The sequence below is a fragment of the Desmodus rotundus genome, chromosome 8 (genome assembly GCF_022682495.2).
Source record: "Desmodus rotundus isolate HL8 chromosome 8, HLdesRot8A.1, whole genome shotgun sequence".
In the NCBI taxonomy this organism is placed as follows: domain Eukaryota; kingdom Metazoa; phylum Chordata; class Mammalia; order Chiroptera; family Phyllostomidae; genus Desmodus; species Desmodus rotundus.
Window position 1 is genome coordinate 42,436,689 of NC_071394.1, and position 27,353 is coordinate 42,464,041.

The 27,353-nt window shown below is 39.9% G+C and overlaps 1 protein-coding gene and 1 pseudogene across 1 annotated transcript in view; one reads left to right on the top strand and one right to left on the bottom strand.

Annotated features, from left to right (window-relative positions):
- RAB2A (RAB2A, member RAS oncogene family) overlaps positions 1 to 25,624 on the bottom strand; it is an 85,171-nt gene extending 59,547 nt beyond the window's left edge. The window contains exon 1 of the mRNA XM_053929376.2: positions 25,299 to 25,624. Within this exon, the coding sequence (XP_053785351.1) occupies positions 25,299 to 25,344 (46 nt within the window). The 5' untranslated portion in view covers positions 25,345 to 25,624. The remainder of the gene's footprint in view (positions 1 to 25,298) is intronic.
- On the top strand, positions 23,067 to 23,240 carry LOC112315785 (U2 spliceosomal RNA; annotated as a pseudogene).
- Positions 25,625 to 27,353: the final 1,729 nt, after the last annotated feature.

The following is a 27,353-nucleotide window of genomic DNA, read 5'->3' on the forward strand; positions in this document are numbered from 1 at the left end:
ACTCAGAGTGGCGGAGAGTGGGGAAGGCAGAGTGGCGGGTAGCACCCTGTGGCACCACATTCGCCCACAGATAAACCAGACAAACGGCGGGCAGCGAAGCAGACCGCGCAACCCAGGGCTCCAGCTTGGGGAAATAAAGCCTCAAACCTCTGATTGAAAACGCCCCTGGGGGTTGGGGCGGCAGCAGGAGAGACTCCCAGCCTCACAGGAGAGGTTGTTGGAGAGACCCACGGGGGCCTAGAGTGTGCACAGGCCCACTTACTCGGGAACCAGCACCAGAGTGGCCCAATTTGATTGTAGGTACCGGAATGAAAGATTGAAATCCGGAGGAGAGTGAGGCGGGCGCCATTGCTCCCACTCGGCCCCTCCCCCATGTACAGCGTCACAGCGCAGCGACCAGCATTACCCCGCCCCGGTGAACACCTAAGGCTCCGCCCCTTAAAGTAACAGACGCGCCAAGACAAACAAACAAACAAAATGGCCCAAATGACAGAACACTTTAAAGCTCCAGAAAAAATACAACTAAGCGACGAAGAGATAGCCAACCTATCCGATGCACAGTTCAAAGCACTGGTTATCAATATGCTCACAGACTTGGTTGAATCTGTTCGAAAAACAGATGAAAAAATGAAGCCTATGCTAAGAGAAACAAAGGAAAATGTACAGGGAACCAATAGTGATGAGAAGGAAACTGGGACTCAAATCAATGGTAAGGACCAGAAGGAAGAAACAAACATCCAACCAGAAAAGAATGAAGAAACAAGAACTTGGAAAAATGAGGAGAGGCTCGGGAACCTCCAGGACACCTTGAAACATTCCAACATCCGAATTATAGGGGTGCCAGAAGGAGAAGAGGAAGAACAAAAAATTGAAAACTTATTTGAACAAATAATGGAGAACTTCCCCAATCTGGCAAAGGAAATAGACTTCCGGGAAGTCCAGGAAGCTCAGAGAGTCCCAAAGAAGCTGGACCCAAGGAGGAACACAACAAGGCACATCATAATTACATTACCCAAGATTAAACGCAAGGACCTACATCCAAGATTACTGTATCCAGCAAAGCTATCATTTAGAATGGAAGGGAAAATAAAGTGCTTCTCAGATAAGGTCAAGTTAAAGAAGCTCATCATCACCAAGCCCTTATTATATGAAATGTTAAAGGGAGTTACCTAAGAAAAAGAAGATCAAAAATAGGAACAGTAAAAATGACAGCAAACTCACAGTTATTAACGACCACACATAAAACAAAAACGAGAGCAAACTAGGCAAACAACTAGAACATGAGGGTTGTCAATAAGGGAGTGGGAGGGGGAGAGGGGGGTAAAAGTACAGAGAATAAGTAGCATAGATGATAGGTGGAAAATAGACAGGGGGAGGGTAAAAATAGTGTAGGAAATGTAGAAGCCAAAGAACTTATAAGTATGACCCATGGACATGAACTATGGGGGGGGGGGGATGTGGGAGGGAGGGGGGTGGGCAGGATGGAGTGGAGTGGGGGGGGAAATGGGACAACTGTAATAGCATAATCAATAAATATATTAAAAAAAATAAGTAAATAAAATATGAGCAAGCAAAGGTTAGAAAAGAAGGGCCAATTCCTAACCACTTAAGAAAAGTTTTGTCCAACTATCACCCTGAAATGGCTGCACATTGTCATCTAGTACACACAGTCCTTAAAAAAAAAAAAAGATAAATAAAAGAAAAAGGTAACAGAAGTTCCATGAATGAACAACTAAAAGCAATCCACTGAAGAATTATATATATTTTAAAGTCATACCAAAGAACCTACATACCACACCAAGATGTGGTAAGTTGGTTTAAATATTAGTAACTTATTTTGCAAACATAGAAAATCTTATTCTTCTTGATGTTAACATTCCAAATTGAAAAGTATGTGAAACATGAAAAACAATAAAGTCTTCTCTTTTTAAATAAAAAATTAATAAACTCAACAAGCTTTACAGTTCTTAACAACAGTGTTCAAATCCACCTGTATTATTTTATAACTTATGGCCATGGACAGATTGTAGAATGAGGTCCATTTCCACATCTGTAAAATAGGAAAAAGAAAACAGCATTCCTACCTACTTCAAATAAATACCGGGCTCAGATGCAAAAATCCTGAATTTTGCAAATTGAAAAGTTTTACTAAAAATGTTAAGTTGAGGATTCTTCAGGATGAATACAGCTGAGGAGCAAAATCTCCAACCAAACCCATCTGACCTTGAGTTCAAATATTTAAATATATATTTTGTAAAATTGATTGAAGAAAATATTCACTACTTAAAATGGTCTTTTAAATAAAATGACTTCAGAGTTGTTTTTATGCTGTTAGTTTCCCACACACTGTCCCCCTTACATCTAAGATAGCAGTCCTCTCTCTGACTTCAGTTAGATACTGCTCTGGCAGCCTACCATAGCAGGTTGAAGAGTGGCCCAAGTCCTAACCCCTAGAAACTGTGAATGTGACCTATTTGCAAGAAAGTATCTTTGCAGATGTAATTTAGGACTTCAAGACTGGAGCCTAAATCCAGTGACACCTGTCCTTAAAAGAGACAGGCAGAGAGAGACAAAGAGACATACACAGGCCACTTGAAGACAAAGGCAGAGAGACTGGAGTTACGCTGCCACAAGCCAAGGACACCTGGAGCCACGGGAAATTGGAAAAATCAAGGCTTTTCCCTGGAGCTTTCAAAGGGAGGATGGCCCTCCCAATTTATGGGTTTTTCACTTCTGACCTCCAGAACTGTGAGAGAACAGGTTTTTGTTGTTTTTAAACCCTAAGACAAGTTAATGATAATTTGTTACAAAGCCCCAGGAAACAAATACTTACCTATGATAAGCCATCTTTCATTCCTCCTTTTCCTTAGACTTCTAAGTTAATTTCCCAGTCTTGCTGATTCTGTCTATAATTCCTAATGTAATCAGTAAAGTAACTCAAACACTAGAAATATGAATAGTGAGTGATAAAGGAAACAGAATATAGGGCATTTGAGAAATCTGCCACTAAAGGCTAACAGACAAGGGAAGAGACAGTCAAAAAAATTAGGTACTTACTGTATCACTCAAAAAATATTAGGTTACTGTATGCGAGACACTGAGCTTAGTAATAAAGTAGTAAAAGATAGTTCCCAAAAGGATGAAGCTTTAAGAAGGTAAGACATCTTTTCTCTGACACTAAAATATATACAATCCATGTGTGCTAACAAGGCTTAAAGAGTTGCTAAAGAATCTGTAAGATGAAAAGGAAATAGGGAGATATGGAGAACTGCCCGTGATAAAAACCATCTAATAGTTCTGTATCTTTGTTTTATAGTATTAAAGTACTAAAACACGTATTCTGGGGAGAGACCAAAGCCATGAAAATCAGTAAGGGAGATAATCTCAACTGCAAGTTTCTGATTCCCAGTATTTCTTACACACTGAACCACTGCACATATTTATTTAGCACATTTTGTGTTCTTTCTCCAATACTCGGTGACTTTTTGTCCACTTAGCTAACAGCTACTTATCTTTACAACTTAACTCAAATGCCATAACCTCTAGGAAGCTTTTACAATACACACCTACCTTCATAAAGTGAGTTAAGTGGTACTCTGGTTTTTAAATAAGGAAACTTTTTGGCTGTGTGCACGTATAACATAATTAATATAATCGTGTGGCTTCAGAGATAAAAACAATATTCTGTGCTGTAAATATTGGAGGAGTAAGGAAAGAACACTTATGATCTGGGATGATCCCACCATGCTGGTCACGGTCTTTAGGAAATCAAAGTTAGACCTGAGCTCAGAACAACAGAAAAGAAGTCAGGCCTCACTGGAACGTAAAATTCATTTAAAAAAATGACTTAGGAAGAGCTCCAACCACTATTTAATTAGCCACTGTTCGCTGCACAGCTATAGAAATACAACAGTGAGTGGAGAAGCCTAACCTGAGCAGTGTACTCTTTACACCACACGTTCTTTAGAAAACCTCTTTGCCTTTACCTCTCCCCAAGTTTTTTTTTTTCCCCTGCACTTTTAAATTTAAATTTTTAAAAACTGGTGTTAGAGCGAGGAAGTGGGGAGGAGAGAGATCAGTCCGTTGTTCCACTTATTCATGCACTCATTGTTTAATTGCGGTATGTTCGCTTTGCAGGATGACACCCAGCCAACTGGTCGCATTGGTCAGGACTCTTCCCAAAGTTTTAAACTCTGAACTTCCCCTGACCTGTTCCTCTTTGTATGATGTTACCTTTCACCCTCACCTTCAATATCCAATCTTCTGCCCTTCAAGTGTTTTAACATTGACATGTATTCATTACTTTTATATTTAAAAAAAAAAAAGAGCCTGTATTTGAAGAATGCACTTCCTGAAATGTAAAGTGCCTCAAATTATCTTCATCTTTAATTTTTTCACTCCCTACAACATCTTTCCCTAAACTCTGTTAATTCTACCAGTAACATCCTCTTCACCTTCACTATTATTGCCTTAGATAAGGCCCCCCCTCTTTTTTTTTACCACCTACCTGGACCACTGTAATAACCATCTAACTATGCCCAAGCTTTCTAATCTATCCTACATATGACTGCATGCAGGAAGGATAAGAAAAGAAGATAGAAGGATTACATTTACCATCTAGTGTGTCTCTGCCACTGTACTACAATATGAATATATATGTCCGTGTGTGTGTATCAAGTATGTACATATATCTCCTAACCTAATCATAATTCTGTACTCTTTCCTTTAAAAATGTCAATCTTTCCTACTGTCTACAGAACAGAGTTCAAACTCTACATAATCTGTCACAGCCTAGTACCTACCTACATAGGTCCAACATGTGTAATGAGTTTATCTTTCCAGCCTTATTTCCAATAACTGTCTAACACAGGGTCTACACTGCGATGAGACTGGATGATTTATAGTAAGAAAGGTATAAAGTGTGGCACTTAGCAGATGTGCAGTAAGCGACAACTAACTTTCCGTTTTTTCTTATTTTTACATTTTGATTATTTACCATTTCTAAGCTTTTTCAGGTACCTCAATCAGAGCCCGTATCACATCTACCAGCACTACCAGACCTTAAGTGCTGGGACATACCTAATTCACTTTTTAAATCTCCACAATAGCACCTAAGCCTGTGTTTTACAATTGGTAAGCTTTTACTGTTGTAGCCTTCTGCATTTCAAAGTACATCGCCAACTTAAGAGACAAATATACTGGATTTGACTTGGATCCTGTGTGTAACGCCCATAGGAAAAGTTGTTTCAGGTCTCTAGGCCTCGTTTGCTTATTTGTATAATGGCAATCATACTACCTACCTTATTCATAAGGTTACTGTGAGGAATAAAAGAGTTAGCATGAGGAGAATAAAAGAGACACTCTACTATCTGCTTCATTTTTGTTCCCCGATGCCTAAAGGTAGGCAGACACTTTATCCCATGCTATGGCCAGAATATTCTATACATGCTGTATTAAGCCCTTATTACATTATGCTTTTATTATAGTTTATACCTCCACCCTCCTCCCTCAGGAGCAGTTACATTCACCTTTTTGTACAGTAGTCCCCTCTATCTGGGGGGACACATTTCAAGACCCTGAGTACCTGCCTGCAACTGTAGATAGTACTGAACTTTATTTTCACTATGTTTTTTCCTACATGTACATACCTATGATAAAGTTTAATTTATAAATTAGGCACAGTAAGAGATTAGCTATTAATTAAAAATAGAAACATTGTAACAACATACTGAAATAAAGGTTACATGAACGTGATCACTCATTTCAGGGGACCCCTTGCTGAAATCTTCCTATAGGCTCAATGCTTCCTGGTGCAACACAATGTTGTCAGTCGAACACATTTTCTGTCCGTGTCTTCTACCCATAAACTGAATGCCTTTTCCACCTTAACTATGCACTTATGAACTGTACCTCTAACTTACCATGCAGTTTCAGGTGTGAGAGCAAAACTAGCACGACTGCTTCCTTCTTTACAATTTCACAGATAGGTTTGCTCCTGCCATAGATCTTAGCAACCTCAGCATACAATTTTTTTTCTTATTGAGAACTTTCACATTTTCACTTAAAGGAAGCAATGTATGGCTTCTTTTTGGCATGTCTGAACAGCCAGCATCACTATCCTGCACTCTGAGCCATTAGTAAATAAGGTGACTTGAACACAAGCACTGCGACGCTGCCACTCCAGATCTGATAACTCAGACCGGCTACTAGGTGACTACCTGCTGGTGAGCATCTACAGTGTGGAGACGCTAGACAAAGGGATGATTCACGTCTGGGCAGGACAGAGTGGGACAGCATGAGATGTCATCACGCGACCCAGACTGGCACACAATTTAAAACTTATGAGTTGTTTATTTCTGGAATTTTCCATTTAATATTTTTGGACACTCAGCTATATTCTCTGCCATCCAGTGGGCCTTTGCCATGCCCCTCCAAAAGGTCTGGCTGCCAGATTTGTCCCTTTCTTCCATGCTTTGCCTCAGTCTTATAGGTAGTGGCTATGCCTGCTATCTGCTTTCACTGTATCCTTTAATGTTCTCTTTACCTCTTAGCCAAATTTCTATTACCCTAGTTCCACATTATAGTTAATGATTCTTTTTTTAAAAGATTTAAAAAATATTTATTTATTTTCAGAGAGAGGGGAAGGGAGGGAGAAAGAAAGGGAGAGAAACACTGATGTACAAGAGACACATAGATTGGCTGCCTCTCAAATACCCACAACCAGGGACCTGGCCGGCAACCCAGGCATAGGCCCTGACTGGAAATTGAACCAGCGACCTTTCAGTTTGCAGGCCGGCACTCAATCTACTGAGCCACACCAGCCAGGGCTAAATTTTAAAAAATTGGAAAATAAAATGGAGCACCTGCCAATTTTCAGAGGGAATAAATGATAACGACTATTAAAGCTAATAACAAGTCAGACAACAGGATGTGGTAAAAACAGCATCATTTTCCTTTCTGTCCCAACTCCTGAGACCTTCCCCCGCTAGGTTTGGGTAATGGTAGAGAATGACTGGAGTGTTTGAGAAGAATCACAGGAAGAAAACTGAAGTTAAACTACCTTTCGGAATCTTGTGTCAGTTTCTTGGAATCACACAAGTCCTCTGTATAGTGATTTTAAACAGTAGGCTGTAACCAGTTAGGTCATGAAATCAATGACTGAACAAAATAGCAAATATTAGACTGTATGCACTACACAAGGTTAGAATAGTACTGTTTGGAAACTTTTGTTTCAGAGCTATATATACACTTACATAGTTGCAATGTATTATGTACCTATTACTGTGGCTTATAAAAACAAACTTGGAAATTACTTTCTAGTATTTAATCCAACCACACGTCCAATGAAAGAAGTCATCTATGGCAATTTTGCTAGTATTCATGGGAAAATAAATCAGCTAAAAAATCTAGAATACTTCTATTCTCTTTCAATTACATTTACAAGGACAGGAATGAAGAGGGAAAACTGACTGAATCATCTGTTGGCAATTTAACATAATAAAATAAATACAACTTGGGTATCATGAGTCATCCACCAGGTGACAATTCTATTACATAAACCTCTTCCTAAAACAATTTTTCCATTTGGTAAAATTAGGATGACCCTTTACCCGGGTTTGCCAGGGGCACACTCAGTTACTGTTGTTCTGAGAAAGTATGGATCAGTTTGGAAGACACAAATTATATGTTTCTCTAAAACACTGTCAGAGTGTGGTCAGCAGACCAGCAGCATCAGCATTATCTGGAAACTTGTTAGAATGCAAATTATCAGCCCCATACTTAACAGATTTGGAAACTTTGGGGTAGAGTCCTGAAACCTGTGTTTTATCCAGCTCTCCAGGTGACTGTGACAGGCACTGAAGTTTGAGAACCACTGCCCTAGACACAACCAACTAAAATGCTAGTTTCAGTGTCCAATCCTGTTTAGTTTAGTTCTCCAGCTACAAATGATCTGAAGACACTATATGTGTAGTATAACAGATAAATAACTGAAAATACTGGAGATACATTTCACCACAGTACAGACTAAGTTCAAAACATGATTACTGTATTTTGTCATGCATCATGCATACTTTTTTGCCTAAATTTTTGAGGGAAACATAAGGATGAGCATTATACATGGATAGTACTAATTCCGTATCTATATACATGTTTTTAATCCTTTTATTTATGCTTATGTATTAAAAGTGTAACTCCAGAGAATAATAACGATATCCGTATGCAAAATAATACCCTGGAATACGGTAATCAGTTTTGTTTCTAAATATAAATAAATAATTGATTTTTAAAAAGTAAAACAAAAGATTTTTTCCCTGAAAGTTTGAGCCAAACATGTGGGTGCACATTATAACATGGGAGCACATTATATACAGCAAAATATGGTACCTTGGTTTCCATGATTGTCTCTGTCGTTTACCCAGATTAAAATAGCTGGACTATATGCTCTCTGCCAAACGCTCAAAGGACCCAAATCAATGTGGACATTTCTTTTTTATTGCATCTATGGAGTCCTATAATCATGTTTATGCTAATGCACTCTTGTCTTACTAAAAATATCTGCATGGCCTTTGACAATCTGAAGGTGAAAATAGGTTCCCTCTTCATACACAATCAAATCTGACCATAACAGTAAGTCTATGAATCAATAAAGTGGAAATGATAACCTTATTTTTAAAATGAAGAAACTGAGGCTTAAGTGATATGTCTTAAAATAACAAAGAGGTAGAACTGAAACTCAACATTGGGTTTTTGATTCTAAACCATATTTTAGAATCACCCAAACTCCTGAATTTGTTCTTTGCAGATAAATATTACTATTCACACCCAATATCTCTCCTAACTAAAAAGAATGGATCCTCACTTTCCAGGTATTAGTAGCAATACCAAGGAGGAGGAGGGAATATTCATAAGCTAAACGACTCTAATTAACAGGGCAGAAATTTCATGAAGAAAGGTTAAAAAAATGAACACTATTTCTTTGACACTGATTTTATCCCAAATAATAACGTTCAAATTAATATATCAGGTATATTAATACACTTTAATCTGACCATTTTCCTAATTCTTTTATAAGCAAAGATTCCAAAAAAAAAGTGCACATCTCAGAAATACAATGGAACAAACTGAAGAGGGTATTTTTTCAGAATGCAATGGAAGGAAGGTGTCTGAATATAAAAGTACACTTAAATCATTATACAAAAAATTTATTGTACATGATATAAAAGTAGTATGCTATGATACAAATGGGTATTAAATTTAAGGCTATAATTAAAAAGAACTATTTCATACAGTTGCCAGTACTAATATGAGCCCAAGGAGTACACATTAACAGTAACTAAATCAAACTGTTAAATTCCCAAACAGACTAGGCATCAGTCAACACAATTAATGTTGAGAGTAGCCTGTTGAATTTAAGTACATGAAATTATACCAAGCTCAAAACTAAATATTCTAATATTTTCCTTTTTTAAATTATTTATATCTCACTGATTATGCGATTACAGTTGTACTGATTTTTTCCCCTTTGCCCCCCTCCATCCAGCACTCCCCAATCCATCAGGCAACCCCCTACCATCGTTCATGTCCATGGGTCATGTGATAAGTTCTTTTGCTACTCTGTTTCTTATGCTGTACTTTATATGCATCCCATGGCTATTCTGTAACTACCTAACTGTACTTAATCCCCTCACCTCTTCACCCATCTCCCCCATACCCTACTCTCATCTGGCAACCATCAAAACACTCTCCTAACCATGATTCTGTCTCTGTTCTTCTTGTTTGCTTAATTTGTTTTTTGGATTCAATTGTTGATATGTATTTTTTCCCATTTTATTGTTCATAGTTTTGATCTTCTTTTTCTTAAATAAGTCCCTTTAACATTTCACATAATAATGGTTTGGTGATGATGAACTCCTTTAGTTTTTTCTTGTTCAGGAAGCTTTTTATCTGCCCTTCGATTCTAGACCCTGCTTATCAGGACTTTTCCGCCCTCTGTAGAGGATCAACTGTGCAGGGGCAGGGTGGTGGTGCTGTCTCATGGTCTGTACCTGTCCACTGGGTGCAGTGGCACTGGGGTTTCCCGGATGGTGCAGGCAAAAGTCAGCCCCTACCAGTGTTTTGTCCAGGGCCACCCTGCCTGAGCTATAAAGCAATGTGAGATGGCTGCTCCTTGTGCACGGAATGGAGATTCCCAGGCGAAGCCGGCCTAGGGGTCACTGAGGCCAGCCATTGCTTCTGTAATAGGATTTAGGAGATTGTGAAGCAGAAGCCAAGACCAGCCATTTACATCGAAAAGCAGCTTGGGTGGAGTCTCTGGGGATCTCCAAGGTGGGTCACGAAGTGTTAGCCAGGTTAATGGAGTCTGGGATGTGGCACCAGCTTGCCAGTTCCATGGGGGGACGGTTCAGAAAAGGGACAATGGTCTCTGCTTGATTTGACGCCAGATACTTTCTCCCTGTATGCCACTGGTGCCTTTCAAGCTGCTACCCCAGTGCTGGAGCTCAGAGGGAGTGAGTCTAAGTAGGTCAGTCCACGTGTGGGTTCTTCAACAGGAAGTGCTTGGGGCTCCAGCAGTTTCTTCCACTGACTTGATCCCCACTGGTTTTTGCAGCCAGAAGTTATGGGGACTTATCTTCCTGGCACTGGAACCCTGGGCTGAGGGGCTTGGTGTGGGGTGGGGTCAGCTCTTCCAGAGTCTGTGCCCCTCCTACCAGTCTGGATGGATGTGGTTTAATTCCGTCGTCGTCAGACTTCCATTCAACTTGATTTCTGATGGTTCTGAGTGATGGCTGTTCTATATTTCAGTTGTAATTTTCAGGTCGTTTTGTGAAGAGGAGAGCCACGTCTGCCTACACTGCCATCTTGACTACATTTTTCTAATATTTTTCTTAGTGGAAGGTAATCTGGCAGTATTTCATCAAAATCTAAAATGTAAATCCTAGCTGAACTACAAATTGTACTTGTTACACAAATGCTCAAGAACCCTTACCACCGCACTGTGTATAATATTCACCGATAGCTGTGGTAGACATTTGTTGTTTCTGGCAATCTAGTATAAGAGAACTCTTCTTTGAGCTCCCTGGCAGACAGGGCACAGACATGTGACCTAGGCTGAGCCAATCAGATGCTCTGGTCCAGAATACAGAATCCTGAAGGAATGCTCCAGTATCAGGGACTACGTGAACAGAGACTGCATGGTGGCTACAGCAGAGATGAGAAACCACTGGCATGTACCCAGCATCTTCTTCAGAAGGCTATACTCAGCAGGAATTTGGCCGTGGCTTGCCTTCCTTGGTTTTACCATTTTTGAGCTCGATTATACTGCTTTCCTATCAATTTTGTGGAGCACCCAATCTTTCCAATAAAATCTTCTTCTGCTGAAGTTAACCACAGTAGGTTTCTGCTGTTTGGAACCACAGACCAGCACTAACAGAATCAGGAACTGAATAAGCTATGGTTGAGCTATGCAGGTGTTTAAAAACAATTAGACTTACATGTGATGATAATGTTAAGACACCCAAGAGTCACCCTTAAGTGAAATAAAAGGCGTAGAACAGTGCTAATTGTATAATCCTATTGGTGGGATTGGGACACACAAACGTATAAAGACTTATAAATATACAGAAAGTTTCTAGAAGGATACACAAACCACTGTTTACCATATTTATGTAATATAGCAGAGAATTTAACTTTCATTTTTCCATGAGAACTTAACACTTTTACATGCATATAGAAAGGATCTATTTTAGGATCAAACACTATGTAACCAATACCTTTATTGTCCTCATCCCACAACCTTCATAGTGATGTGGTATTTAAATAACTAGCAAAAACTTCTAGTGTGACCGAAAATAGTGACACTGAATATGGGTGTGCTAAGAAAATTACAAGGAAGCCTGCAAGTAAGATAATGAGTTGTGAAATAAAAGACTTTGGTTTCCTTTTTAAACTCCTAAAAGTCACTCAAGGACACTAATCAGCAAAACTTTGTAACAAAACTTACTTATAACTAAGGCTGAAAATTCACATATTCACACTGAAATCCAACATGATTTTTCCATTTCTCAGGTAAATTCTCCAAGAATGGAAACATTAAGCCAGAAAGGATGGAGGAAAAATGCCAAGAAAGAAAAAAAGATTAAATGGTGGAAAGGGCTCATTAATTAATGTCACAAAGTTACTTACAGGTAGAAATTTATCCCATTTAGAGATAGGGAATACGCTTCTACTTTGAAGCTATCCAGAGGATAAAAACCCAACTCTCTGCCACACAATGCTCTTTACAGAATGGTCCCAAGATTCCTTTAGTCTTAAGCCCCCACAAAAACCTGACAAAAAAACCTAATATTGCCACATTGTGTATACACTGCTGGTATAAGGTCATCCAACCTTCTTGGTGAAATGAAGGACTGTGAGGAGCTCAGCTCAATTCAGTTTTCCACAGATAACAAATCTAAAAAATAGGAGCAAAAGCACAAACTGATTCTACAGGATTATTAAGCAGAGAATTATCCAATAGATGCTCAATAAATGTTTACCAAAATCTGAATCTGTGCTGACCATTCACTCTAGTTACCATGAACCCTCTCCAGGCTCCTCCACTACTTTGTACATATCTCTATCACACTATCTTATCAGTGTCCTTCTACCTTTAGGGTATAACAGTCATGTTCATTTTTCTAACTCCAGCACAGGGGCTGCCCACACAGTATCTTAAACTTCTTTAAAATGAATAAAAAATTGCCCTGGCCAGGTATCTCAGTTGGGTAGAGGGTTATCCTGATATGCCAAGGTTGTGGGTTCGATCTCCAGGCAAGGCACATACAAGAATCAACCAATGAATGCATTAATAAGTGGAATAACAATTCTATTTTTTCTCTCCCTCCCTCTAAATATCTATTCTAAAAAAACTTTTCTTTTATCGAATCCAAAGAGAATTTCAGGAGCAAAAAACTGCCATTTTGCAGACTAGCATGTGATCTTGCTTCCTTCAACTCAAGTAATTGCACTTTGAATGAAGTCAGCATAGCAAATAGCCTTTTTTATAGGCAAGATCTCTTCCTGCACCACCAGTCCCACCCGGTAACTTAATTTTAGGAAGCTCAACAGATAGGAAAAATTTTCTCTAAGATATTACTACTAATAAAGCACTTTCAGCTTAGAAGGCACCTGCACACAGTGTTTACTTCAAACTCACCAAAGTCGTCTGAGGTAGAGAAGTTAGGCATTACTAACTGCTTTTTCCTAGATGAGAAAACTGAAGTTAAAGCAGTTTGCACTTCACCAAAGTAACAAGCAGAGGAGCCACCACACAAAACCAAGATATTCTAATTACAAATACTAGATACTTAGGACATTTTGTTCAAGAGTGCTAAGTTGAAATAACCAGAAAGAACCTACAGCATCAGTGAAGAACCCTATGGGGTGCACTAGGCAGGTACTATACACATTTTATAAACAGAAAATTTAGGGATTTAAATTAATTTGCAAAAATAAGACTTAGTGGAAGGTATTCTCTTTCTATTACTCTTTCTACATGTCCTACAAGAAAGAGGGGACACTATACATGCTTGGGAAACATGACCACCATGCTGCTGCCTGTGTGGAACATGTGCCTGACTCACCCAAAAGCCCATGACTAATGGGCTTACCTGTGATCCTCCCCATGTGACTGAACCAAGGTGGTACCTGATAGAAACAAATTCAAATTCACCTATAATTAAACTCCCCTGGTAAAAGCCTCTCAGACTGATTTTTTAAAAAAATATATAGCAATGGGTTATATAAAAAACACAGGCCTTAAAAAGAAGGTGATGCAGTAGGTCTGAAAGAAAAAGAATGAAAGTTCACTGTTAACCACTCTGGAGAGTGACTTAGATTAGCTGGTAACACAGAAGATGTATACACCTTCCACCACAATTCCACTCTAAGGTGTATCTACAGAACTTCGGCACACGTGTTCAAGGAGACAAGCGCATAAATAATTCATGCAATGCTGTCTTTTACAATATAACAACCTACCCTAAAGTTTCCTTAAGTAAAAAGAGTGGGAAAACTGTAGAGTAGCCAGACAAAAGAATATAAAATTAAACCAATCAAGCAATCAATATTGACAAAATTGAGCAAAACATATTAATACAGATAAATCCCTGAAAATAATATTAAACAAAAAAGTTTCAGAGCAAGCATAATTCCATTAATATGAAGTTGAAAAAAAACATAAAATACTGCATTGTTTACAAATACACAGTAGTCATTTGGAAACTTTCATAGAACTAATGAACACCAAATTCAGGAGACAGTTACCTCTAGGGATGAAAAGAGGTGAAAGGTAAAAGGGTATACAAGGGGCTGTGACTGTATCTGTAATGTTTCCTAAACAAAACAAAACAGAAAAACCCTGACTCCAAGAAAAAAGAATAGAGAATGAAAAAGCATCTGATAGGCAAATATGAAGCAAAACTTAATATTCAAAAGTTAACATCAAACACTTGAATACCAAAAACTACACTACCAAGTATATAAAAAGCAGAAGGTAATTTCAGGACAAAGGAATTACTAACTCTTCAGCAAGATGTAAAGACTTGAGTTCAGCCCTAGTTGGGTAGCTCAGCTGGTGAGAGTGTCATCCTTACATGCCAGAGTTGTGGGTTCAATTCCCCAGCAGGGCACATACAGCAGTCAAACAATGACATGGAACAACAAATCGATGTGTCTGTCTCTCTCTTCCTTGCTCCCTAAGAGCAACAACAACAACAGACCTGATTCCATATACACTGTATAAGTCAGTCCTCAAATTTACTGGGGAGAATAAATTCAATCTGATAGAACTATTAAAAAAATCCATTATCATAATAGGAGATGTTAACATCTCACCCCCAAACTCAAAAGACTATTACATAGAAGACATGACCCACACAAATCTCAAATCTAGTCTAACAGAAATGTATAGAACCCTGCACATACACAAGAATATACTTTTTAAGTATAAATAGAATTATGTACAAACACTGACCAAGTACTAAACTACAAAATTAGCCTCAAAAGCTGAAGCATCAATAGTCTATGTTTTCTTAGCTAAGTGAAATAAACTCAAATCAATAATGGAAAGATAGTTAAAAAAAGAAAAAAAAGTCTTAAAACCAAAAACACACACTCCTAATTACTTCGAAGGTTGAAAGAGAAGCTATGAGATGAAAACAAAGATTTTAGAGTGGCCAGTTCCCTAAGACTTGCTTACAGTTTTTTCTTGGATTCCTATAAAGCACTCTTTAAATTCTTACCAAAACCTCTTTTAATGAGCTAGCCGGAGTAGGTTTCTGTTCCTTGCAATAAAACGGGTTCTTCCTAGAACAAATTCCTGGAGTCTTTCTATTTTATTGGGTTTTTTTCTTTTCTTTTCTTTTCTTTTTTTATCATAGAGTCTTTCTAAATCATTAGTGGACATTGATGGTCATAAAGACTAAATAAAGCAAGGCCGGAAAAAAGAAAAAAAGAGATACTAGTACTTGGAATAAAATGAATCTTGATAAACAAGTTTGAATCTTGTTAAAACAATGCTGGTAAACTAAGGAACTTTCCATAAAACATCTAGATGCAAACAAATATGGTGAATACAAGAAAACACCAACCTAAGCTAGGAAACAATTAGAGTCAAGGACAGCAGCTTCCTCTAAGTATCAGCTGGCCCAAATGAGCAAGCTAAGCGGGGTGTGGGTGTGGGTGTGTGTTGGGGGGAGATCAACACAGTAGGACACATAGAAGGCAAAAGAAATAATTTTTGCTATGAACAGCATTCCTATACAGTACTGGTGAAGTTTGGGTTAGTTTTTCAAATGCATATAGACAAAATATAGAAACATTCAAAGTAGCAAGATTAAAAGTGAAGATGAAATATTAACCATTTCTTATTTGTAACAGTGTTACATGTATTATCTCATGTATTCATTCCATTTTATAGATGAGGACCCTGAGACTTAGGGAGATTCAAGAGGTTGCTCAAGCTCACACAGCTGCTAGGGAGCAGAGAAAGGACTTTACCCTTGTTTTATAGAGGACAGTTCTGCTCTATTTTGCACGAGCGGAGATGGCTGGTTATCTGTTTTAGTAAAGGGAACTGAGGGACTGTGTATTACCACAGCCACTCAACAGTCAACAGGAGAGGTCTGATCCGGAATTTCAGGGAATCAAGAGATACGCATGAGATGGAAGAGAGAGCATAGACTCTGGAGTCAGAAATATCTGGGCTCATATTCCAGCTTGGTCAGTTACTAGCTGTGTGATGTAACAATTAGTCTCCCTTTCCTCACCCTTGAAATGCAGCCTTCCTCATGAATATTACTGTTCGGATTCAATGAGTTGAACCATTAGAAAAGGCTGTATATGTAGTATAAATATACCAGCTGTATGTTTACATTCTTCATTACATTGCACTACATTAAAACCCATTACCAGTTAAAGCTAAGTATAATACATGCACATACTTTAAAAAAAAAAGCAACAGATAATATAATTAGGGTAAATGAATAGGGTTTTCTGTTTGTACTTGGTGCCAAATATAGCACCCACTTCAAAAAGGTGTACACAACAGTCATTGTCAAGAATTAATGTTGCTTCTGACTTCAACTTACTGCTTCCACCTTCTGTTTCTCCCCAGTCCGCTGTGGCAGGCAGCATAATGTCCCCCCTTACCCCCCACCACACAGACAAACCAGACAGCCTGGCACTCATTCCCAGAACCTGTGAATAGTTAGTTAGCCTTGGAGGCAAAGGGAACTCTGCAGATATGATTAAGATTACAGACTCTGAGATATTATCCTAGATTATCCAGATAAACCCAATCTAATCACAAGTCTTTAAAAGCGGAAAACCTTTCCTGGCTTCAGTCAGAGATGGGATGACCCAAGAAGTCAGAAAGATTTGATACTACAAGGACTTAATCCCTTGTTGTTGGCTTTGAAGATGGAGAAAGGCAGTCATGAACCACGGAATGTGGGTATATGGGTGGGCTCCAGAAGATGGGAACAGCCCTCAGATGAAAACCAGCAACAAAATGGAGATCTCAGCCCTACAGCTGCAAGGAACTATATATACTACCAACATCATGAATGAGCAAGAACCCTCCACAAAGAAACCCAGTCCTGCTAAAACCTTGACATTAGCCGTGTGAGACATGTGTCAGATGTTTTTTCCCCCATTTATTTTTAGAGAGGGGAAGGGAGGGATAAAGAGAGGAAGAGAAACATCAATATGTGGTTGCCTCTTGCATGCCCCGACGGGGGACCCGACCTACAACCCAGGCATGTGACCTGACTGGGAATAGAACCGGCGACCCTTTGATTAATAGGCTGGCACTCAATCCACAGAGCACACCAGCCAGGGCATGTACAGGTACATGACATGTACATGAACTTATGCAGAACTTCAGAACTGTAAGATAACAAAGTTGAGTTGTCTGAACTGCTAGGGGTGTGGTAGTTTATGGTAGCAACACAATATTAATACAGCTTTTCTCTCATTTGCATTAAAGAAATTGTAAGTCTGTAGGGCATGCCTTCCCTCACCCTCCAGCTCATCTCTTCCCCCTCAGTTGCCCAGGCTATTCTGTCTCAGGGAAGAATCTCCTAAATTGCAACCAGGGGAGCGATGAGATAGGCAGAGGCAGCTTGTCCAGGGCTAATCCCCTGAACCTGTCTCCAAGGCCCCCCTTTCTCTGACTTTTCAGGGAGCTAAACGCAGCCCCGTCCTGGCTCACTTCTGTCACTGTGACTTTTACTTCACAGGGAGGTAACAGCAGCCCTGAGTGGCTCACTTCTTTCCTATAACGTTTCTAAAGAGCCAGAGCAGCCCTGCCTATATTCTCTCCTGTTGCTTCTTCTATCCCAAACCCTTCCTTGTTTCACTGTCCTCAGCTTTAATAAATGTCCTCTCAAAATAAAAAAACTAAAATTTTTTTATATTAGGGTCCTTAATCCTTTTTGAACAGGGGAAATAAATTGGTCAATGCACGTATCCTACCCAGCAGAGGCTACATAGAACACATGCATGGTTTTCTGAAGCACTAACTTTGGGCCAGGCATGGTCTCTTGCTTTCAAAAATATCACTGCAGCATGCATCAATCAATATTTATTTTCTTCCTTTCCCCCCTCCATTTTAACCAGAAACACAGTTAACTGTCAACTACACCTGAAAATGGGAATATTCTGAGAATACTGGCAGAAACGTAAAGAGCTACATCCTATCACAGCTATTAAAAGTAAAAAGTTGTGAGAGGTATGGGTAAGAGGAGGGAAGAAATAAGTAAATAATTTGCCCCAAATGACATAGCTCAGTTTCATCATCTATAGAATGGTAACTTCGTGGATCTGTTGAAGGACTAAAAAAAAATAAAAAGCTTTTGATATTGTGTATTAACTATAAAAAGTGTACCAAATTCCTCATGAGAATCTACTACATAGACATAGTGCCAAAAGCTAATGTGATACAAAATTCTATATAAATTCAGCCTGGATATATCTTAGGCATGAGTTAAAAGAAAATCCAAGAAAGCGAAAAATGTGGCAATAAAAAAAGAATCAATTTTAGAAAAATAGTCAAGCAAAAAAGGCCCACGACTGACCAGCAGAGGGGAATGTCATAGCAGTAGTAGTGGTACTACTACTACTACTATTACAAACAATGCTTTTACAAAATATAGGTGTCCAGGATTCACTGCAGATCTGCTAAAACACCATCTCCAAGGAAGAGACCCAAGTCATCTCAGTTGACAAACACTGCAGGAATTAAAGGGGGTGACTTACGTACATATATCGTAGAGGGAATCTAGCTAGCACCTTTTTGCCAGGTATCCTTTACCTACAAGTGAAGGATAACAGCTAGAATGTAGAGCATTTAAAATCTTGCAAATAAACGTGGCTGAGAGAATCAAATGAGAAAGTTTCATGTAAAAAATGAAATTAGAAAAGGGGACAAGTGGTTGCATCTTTGTAGCAACAGACACAGCCTCACAGACTGAGGATGAGCAGAGAATCACAAAATGGAGTTAACAGCTGGACCAGAGTGAGAGGGAAAAACAGCTGAGCTGGCAAAATTAGGATCTGCTCAAATAAAACAGCAAAATTACTGGTGACTACAAGTGGAGGAGAGCTGGTAAGATCAAATGGGAGTAGGGAGCAGTGGGGACAATAAAAGAAAAAACTAATTTCACATTGGAGCAGAAGCAGGAATGGAGTGGAGACGAAAGAGACAGGAGCACTGAGAAAGCAGAGAGGGCACTGTTTGAGATGAGTAGGCAGGTTCACTAGGAAAGTGGAGAAGGGGGAAACATGAGAATACAGGGCCAAGGCTTCTATGGTTCAATATAAAGTCTCAGGAGAAATATAAATATTTGGGGAAACAAGTAGCAAATAAGCTGGTTAGGAGAAAAAGAAAATGAAAGCACTGGTCAAAAATCTTGAAAGACTACAAATAACATGCATAAAGCAAAAATGTAAGTGTAACAGATATATACTGTCTAAATTTTAGATGATGTTAAAAGGTATGTTTCAGCCCTGGCCGGGTAGCTGAATTGGTTAGAGCACTGTCCCATTATGGCAAAGCTGCGGGTTCAATCCCCAGTCAGGGCACTTAAAAAAAAATCAACCAATGAGCTCTGGGTGGTGTGGCTCGATGGACTGAGTGCTGGCCTGTGAATGGAAAGGTCGCCAGTTTGATTCCCAGTCAGGGCACATCCCTGGGTTGCAGGCCAGGTCCCAGTTTGGGGGCGTGTGAGAGACAACAGATCTATGTGTCTCTCATACTTTGATGTTTCTCTCCCTCTCCTTCCCTTCCCCCCTCTCTAAAAATAAATAAATAAAATATTTTTTAAAAAGGAAAGAAAAATCAACCAATGAAAGCATAAATAAGTGGAACAATAAATCAATGTTTCTCTTCCCTGTTTGCTCTCTCTCTAAAATCAATCAATAATTTTTTTTTAAAGTATGTTTCAAATGTTTTAGCTCTCTGATTTAATAAAACTACTACACACATTTAAATACAGACAAACTAAACAATAGTTTAGAAATGCGTAAGTGACTAACACACCTATGAAGAAAAGTAAGAGAAGGACTAATATAGACTGCAGGCTAGTGGAAGCCTGGTAAAGAAGGAGAGGTATGTGATGAGGATCTGTATTTCTTTAGCGTGGGTGTTTGCTTTAGTACTATTCTTCAAAACTATTAAACTTTGAATACATATTATATATCTAAAATATTCATATTTCATAACTAAAAACACTTGAATGGGATTTTCTGCCCCTGAATTCCCCAGTTTTTTAAAAAAATATTTATTTTTCAATTACAGTTGACATACACTATTGTATTAGTTTCAGGTATACACATAGTGATTGGACATTTACATAACTTACGAAATGATCACCACAGTAAGTCTAGCATCCATCTGACACCATACACAGTTATTACAAGACTATGGACTATATTCCCTATGCTGTACTTTACACCCCCCATGGCTGTTTTAATATATGACAATCTGTACATCTTAACTCCGACCCCCTTGCACCCATCCCACCAATCCTCCCTGCCTGGCAACCATCAATTTGTCATCTGTATCTGTAGCTTTGAGTTTTGTTCAATTATTTTGTTTTTTAGATTCCACATATAAGTGAAATCACATGGTATCTGTCTTTCTCTGTCTGACTTATTTCAGTTAGCATAATACTCTCTAGGTCTATCCATGTAGTTTCAAGTTTGTTTTCTGAAGATTTGATTTGAGAACCAACTTCTCAAATCAAAATCTCTGAGTCTTAAAAAAAACCAAAACACCCTAAGTGACTCTCAAATTTCTTTAAGGAAACTCAACTTTGAGTCTCCCACAAGAAGAGGGCTTCCTTTCGCTGTAAGTCGAAAGTACTAGCATGGGTATCTAACCCGTGACCCATGGGGCTGCACACAGCCCAGGACGGCTATGAATTTGGCCCAACACAAAATCATAAATTTATTTAAAACCTTTTTTTGCTCATCAGTTTTCATTAGTGTTCGTGTAGTTAATGTGTGGCCCAAGGCAACTCTTGTTCTTCCAGTGTGGTTCAGAGGTGCCAAAAGGTTGGACACCCCTGTGAGAATCCTTTAGGATTTTGCTGTTGCTCTGTCTCTCGTATTTTCATTTCAACTTCAAGTGCCCCCTATGTTAAAACACACACACACACATGCACACACCAGCCAATATGATCTTACAATCAACTCTAAACTTTTCATTCTTTCCTTCTCTTTCACACTCCAGGTCTTCAATAAAATGGCTCTACTTTTAACTTCCCAGTGTCTCTCTCTTTTTATAACCACCAGTAAGACTGATCCACTGAGCTGCCATCATGTACTTCCAACTACCTACTAGACACTTCCCCTTGTCCACCTCGAAAAGCCCTACTCATCATTCCAATTTTAGTTCAAATTATCACCTTTCTGGTAAAACCTTGTAATAGCTCCCCCACCAAGGACTCATCCACTTATCTATTAAAAATTTCTGAGACTAAAGACCTACCTTTACATTTAAGACAAAGTCAAAAGCTTTCCAGATGGGCAACTAAATAAATAACTAACTAAATAAATAAAAGATTATTTAGAATATATGTGGTGAAGGTGGTCAAAGGTATTAATACACACTTCCAGTTGTAAGAAAAATAAGTCCTGGGGATACAAAGTACAGCATGAAGAGTATAGTTAACAATATTATATTGTACAGCTAAAAGATGCTAAGAGAGTTAATTTTAAAGAGTTCTCATCAGAAGAAAAAATATTTTGCAATACGTGTGGCAATAAATATTAACTAAACTTATAGTGGTAATCATTTTGCAATATATACATATATCAAATTATTATGTTCTACACTTGAAACTAATACAATGTTATATGTCAATCATATCTCAATTAATGAAATACATTCAGATGATACAATAATGCATAACCAGGCTGGTCTTGTTTATTTTCTTACATAGTACTTTGTCCTCAAAAGAACAAAGTAAGGGGACCAGCAAAATGCAATAAGGAGTGGTAAGGTTTGTTATCATCTTGAAAGACTGGATGAATAGGAGTTGGTCAGGTGAAAAAATTCCGACCTTTCTTTTTTTTTTCCTCTGGCCAGGTGAGAGGGGAGTACACAGCAGGAAGGGGCATTTCAAATAGAATGCAATGGGTTTGTGCTCTTGTGTGCCTAGCTGAGTGGCAGAGAAGAGGGGGAAGATTAGAGATGAGCTTAAAATTAAAATGCCAGAGTTTTAGGAGCAACAATTATAAATCTATTACAATTTTTCTCTCTCTATATACTTGATAATTATCTGCCTATGATATTAGGCCAAACTTGTTAAAAACCAATTCCCACTCTATATCTAATTTAAATGACCCATTTTCCTAAGTGATTTTTCAGGAATAAGATACTGCCAATGAAAACTTTTAAAGCTAAAATATTTTAACTGCCTTTGGTCAAACAGCAAGAAAACAAATATTTCAATAATATCATCATGATCTTGTGAAATGTTTTCAAACACTCTTCTATGAAAGAGGGGATTCTGAAAAGGAAAATGAGCATGGTACTTTCACATCTGCCCTCACTCTGTCTCACTACTCAAAGCAGGGATGACTAATGACTCTTTTATAGGCTAGAAAAAATGAGAAACAGGGAGAGCAGAGATTTCTTTCATTTTAAGATGTATTATTTTTCATACTATAACTTTTTAAAAAATCAAGATAGACCTCACACTACTGATTTAATATCACCTTGGGTATACTTTGAATTAAAGAAACATGCTAAAGCATTTCAACCAAAGTCAATAGTAAGAAAGTGGCAGAATGGGGTTAATAGAATTTTGCTGTCAAGTTATTAATGTGTATTAATAGGAACACAGTAGCCCATTTGGCTATTCTTTCAGTAATTTAATGAAATGTATAGGACCTATCTTCTACTAGGCTCTTCTTCAAATACAAAGCCACACAAAACACTTTTTGTGCCCTCAAGAAGTATGTAAATCAAACAGATGCCTAAACAAAGAAACATTCTGGGATTAATATTAGAAAAATTATACACTTCTCAGCTTTTTGGCGAAGATCATATATTAAACTGATAGAACAGATATCTACACTTGAGGATAACATATTAAATAGACTTTTAGAGCAGGAAGATGGGCTAGAAGCTTGCTCCGTCCGCTCCGCACATAGACCTGGTGGTGGTGTACTTCCAGGACAGTTTACCCTTCTTGAGGGAACATAACAGAAAGATGATACAAAGTGAGATACATGCAGGTAAGAGGTAGTCAGTTCCAGCCAGCATACCAGGAAAAGCCTGACCCGTCATGAGAACTTAATATATGTTGACTCTGAAAGCATCATGGAAGACCCAGGTTAGGCTTTGAAAGGCTAACAGACTTTCACAGAGGAGACACTCCACGCAGAGGGAGCAGCAGAGACCAGAATAAAAGCCACTGGGCCTCACTGGCAGAAGCAAGATAGGGAATAATGAAAAAAAAAGTAAATGGGGCTAAAGTATGGAGTTCCTTCAAGGTCAAACGAAACAATGTGAGCAGAGGAATAGCCTTCTAACAGCCAAGTTTCAGGAAGATGAATCTGACAGTAAACTACGCAGGCTGCACTGGTGTGGGAAGCACTGCAGTACATAGAGTCAAGTGTCAAGTATTCAGTGCCTGACCTACTGATAACAAAAGCAGTGGCATGAAAGGAGTGTGTTCCTTCTGAACCGACTCAGGATTGTTTTTGAATGATAACAAAATACAAGAGAACAGCACCAACATGTTAACATTTGTAGCCCCACTACCGCTAACACAGTACCTCACCCCATAGTAGACGCTCAATAAATAAGCTCAAAGAAGTCAACTTGCAAAGACTAATTTGAATCTTAACTACTGATGAATGTCCACAATCACTCTCCTACTTTTCAAAACACTCCTAGTAGTTACGGTGAAGTCCATCTTCAGTCTTGTTTTTACAGCCTGAATCAAAATTTGCAAGTTTTAGACCCCCACTTTCTTTTCATTCAAAAAATGCAACAGTATTTTTTTAAGTATATAAATTTGCTAGTAAACATTTGCTAGTAAACCACTGCTTTACCTGGGATTTTCCGTAGAAAACCATCATTTTCCATATAGATATGCACCAGAAAACCTAGCTAAAAAATCTTATTTACGGCAGAAAGTTTTTCTTTTAGGCAGCAATCAACATGCTTCTAGCTTTACTGATTGAATCCCCTACATCCAAAGTGGAACCACAAGCTGCAACCTACGCTTCCAAAGTTGTGTAAAGGGTCCAGAGTTGTGCAGGAGTCATCAGTGAAATCAGACTCTGGGATATTAGTAGTTACAACACCCGAAGAAGCCTAAGTTTTATCATTAGATTCCAAATAACACCAAAACTACAGGTATTAAGAAATATTTTACGAGTTTTACTTTTCAACGAAATACACTAGGATGTTATTTTAGGTAAGAATATCCGCCTTTCTGCTTCACACAGACATCAGGTCACCTGAAAATTGGCAGCTGTGACCTGGATTTGATGTATGGAAAAAAAATCAGTGTCCCCAACACCCAGACACACACGCACACACCCAGAGCACTTGTATTACTATCAAATGACCCCAGTTTATACACGTGGCAAGTCTACAGAACTATTTCATATTTTAATTACATCGAAAGGGATTCCTCAGCCGTCAAGTAATGGAATGTAACTAATTCTGAGTTGGAAATTGAAAGTGTTAGGGAGAAAAAATAAATTTTTTAAGCGTTTCCTTCTAAGTTGTCTGTCCCCACACCAGTGAGCGCTTTGCCCAGGTCTAGGCAGATGCTTATAGGTCGGAAAAGGTAGGGCTGTTCAGGAAACCAAGACCCTCCTCCCACCCATCACCTTCTGCTCTCCTCTGCTCCCCTTTTCTTTCTCGGGGGCGGCGGAAAGGCCCCCAAATGAGAAGTCCTGGTGAGGGACAGCAATCATCTGAGCCAGGCCCTGAAGGCCCTGGGTTGGGCAGCCCCTCCAGTCATACACTTCCCAGATCATCCGCGATAAAGGGCTGCCACGGCCCCAGCTGCAGGGCTGCTCGGGGCGGGGGCTGCGGACCCGGCCCGTCCAGGCCGCGGCTCTCGCAGTGCCCACGTCACCAGCTCCAGCACTGCGGAAATGGAGCGGCGCGGCCCGCAGGGAGGCGCTGGGCGGTGTCGGCGGAGCGGCGCCGCGGCCAGCCGCCGTCTGCAGCTCAGCCGGGGCCGGTCGGCAGCCGACACCCGCCCGGCCGCATCTGGGGCCCTCACCTGTGTCGCCGATGATGATGTACTTGAACAGATAGGCGTACGCCATGGCCGCGGCCGCTCAGTGCCAGGGCACACGGCTCCTCCTCCCGTTACTGCTCCTCCTCCTCCTCCGCGCCCCTCACCCGGCGCCGCTCGGCCTCCAAACGCCAAGCCCTGCCCGCCGCAGCAGCCGCCCGTCGCCGTCAGCAGCCGGCAGTGAGGGGCTGACAAGCCGGACAAACTGACACCGGCGTAGCCGTGGGAGACAAGCGTCCGACCGACCCTAGTCGAACAATAACAGCCGCCGCGGCACCTCCGCCCCGCCTCCACGCCGACCCGGAAGGGCTTCGGCCGCTGGCACAGCCGGAGTAAAGGGGAGGAGCCCCTACGCCGGCCGCGCCCCACCCCCGGGCCGGAGCCCCGCCCAGTGCCGCGCCGGCCGCGCCCGGTCCGCTTGCATCTGGGCGTGGCCGGGCGCTGGTGGTTCCTGCAAGTTTGTGAGGGTGATCCCAGAGGCCAGAAGTTGGCGGTGGGGTGGGGGCAGTTCGGTTCTGTCGCTGCCACACGCGCGGTTGTCGCGTCTTTCCGTCTTGCGTAAGGGGCTCGGGGCACGTGGTGGGAAGGTCGCGTTCGGCGTAGGGCCCGGCCCTGGGCTCGTGAAAAGGTGTCTGAACGCAGGGCCCTCCTTGAGGTGGGGTGGTGTGCGATGGTGTTTCTGAACTTGGGGACTGGGGCTCGACAGTGAAAATGCAAGTGTTTATATATTCGAAACCGTAAATAAGGGAATACGAAGTAAATAATGTTATGCCCCTACGGTGCAATACTGTGGGGCTCTTAAAAATATAAGAAGGCTGACTTACGTTAAGTGAAAACAGAGCACAAGACTGTGTATAATTGTATATTTACTATTATTTACATATATGTAACAATCACTTATACAATAAGTAATTATAAATTACATTTTGTTATATCAATACATATTTTTTACCACTGTGTAAAAAAATGACAGTAATATACTTAAATGCCCGTTTGTGTATAGTCAGTCTGAAAGGAAACACAGCTGGCACCAAGGGAGGGGCATGATTGAGGAAAGAGGTATGTTTCACTGAATTATCCACGTGCGGTTTGAATTTTTTTGCAGTATTCACGAATTACCTATTGAAAAATACATTTAAGGAACTAAACAAATAACTTTTTGTTCATTGAACTAATACTTTGTGAGTACTTATTTTATTTCCCGAACCCCTAGCAATTACAAGTAAAGGCAGACTGTGTTGTAAAGCACAAATTTTAGAAGAGAGAATACAGGACAAAGTCAGAGTCAGGAGAGGTTACCCGACACTGGAAGATGATGTCTGAACCAGGCGTATGAATTATAAGTAAGAATTTGTCAAAAAGACAAACGTTTAGGGAAAGGAACTGAAGTTTTAGGCCCAAGAAACAATGTGCAAAGTTCATGGATCTGTTCAGGGAATTTAAAGTTGTGTAAAGGGGAGAAGTGACTGGGATTTAGTAGCCTGGTTCCGGTTGCCTAATACTCTCCTCTCTCTCTTGGGATATCTCATGTAATTCTATTAACACCTTCATGCTGGACTGGCTTTGGTTAGTTGCTACATGGATTTGAATGGCCTTGCCAAGTGTGAACTCACAGGGTTTTTTTCTGGAGTATTTGGAGGGGATTTACTAAAGGTTCAGGGATAGTTTACAAGGATTTGACATGGAAGTTACCTGGAATTGTATAATCTGGTTCACTCCTCTTTTCTTTGGGGTATGGTCTCTGCCCAGGTTCCAGAGCCCATTTGTCCTTCCCATTGGAGTGCTTTCTCTCGGTTTTTACTGGGGATAGACATTAAGAATTTTCCCTTTGCCCTGGCTGGTGTGGCTCAGTGCATTGAGCACCGCCCTGCATACTGAAAGGTCACTGATTCCATCCATTCCCAGTCGGGGAATATGCCTGGGTTGCAGGCCAGGTCCCCAGTAGGGGGCGCTCGAGAGGCAACCACATACTAATGTTTCTCTCCCTCCCTCTCTCTCTAAAAATAAATAAATAAAATCTTAAAAAAAAAAAAGAATGTC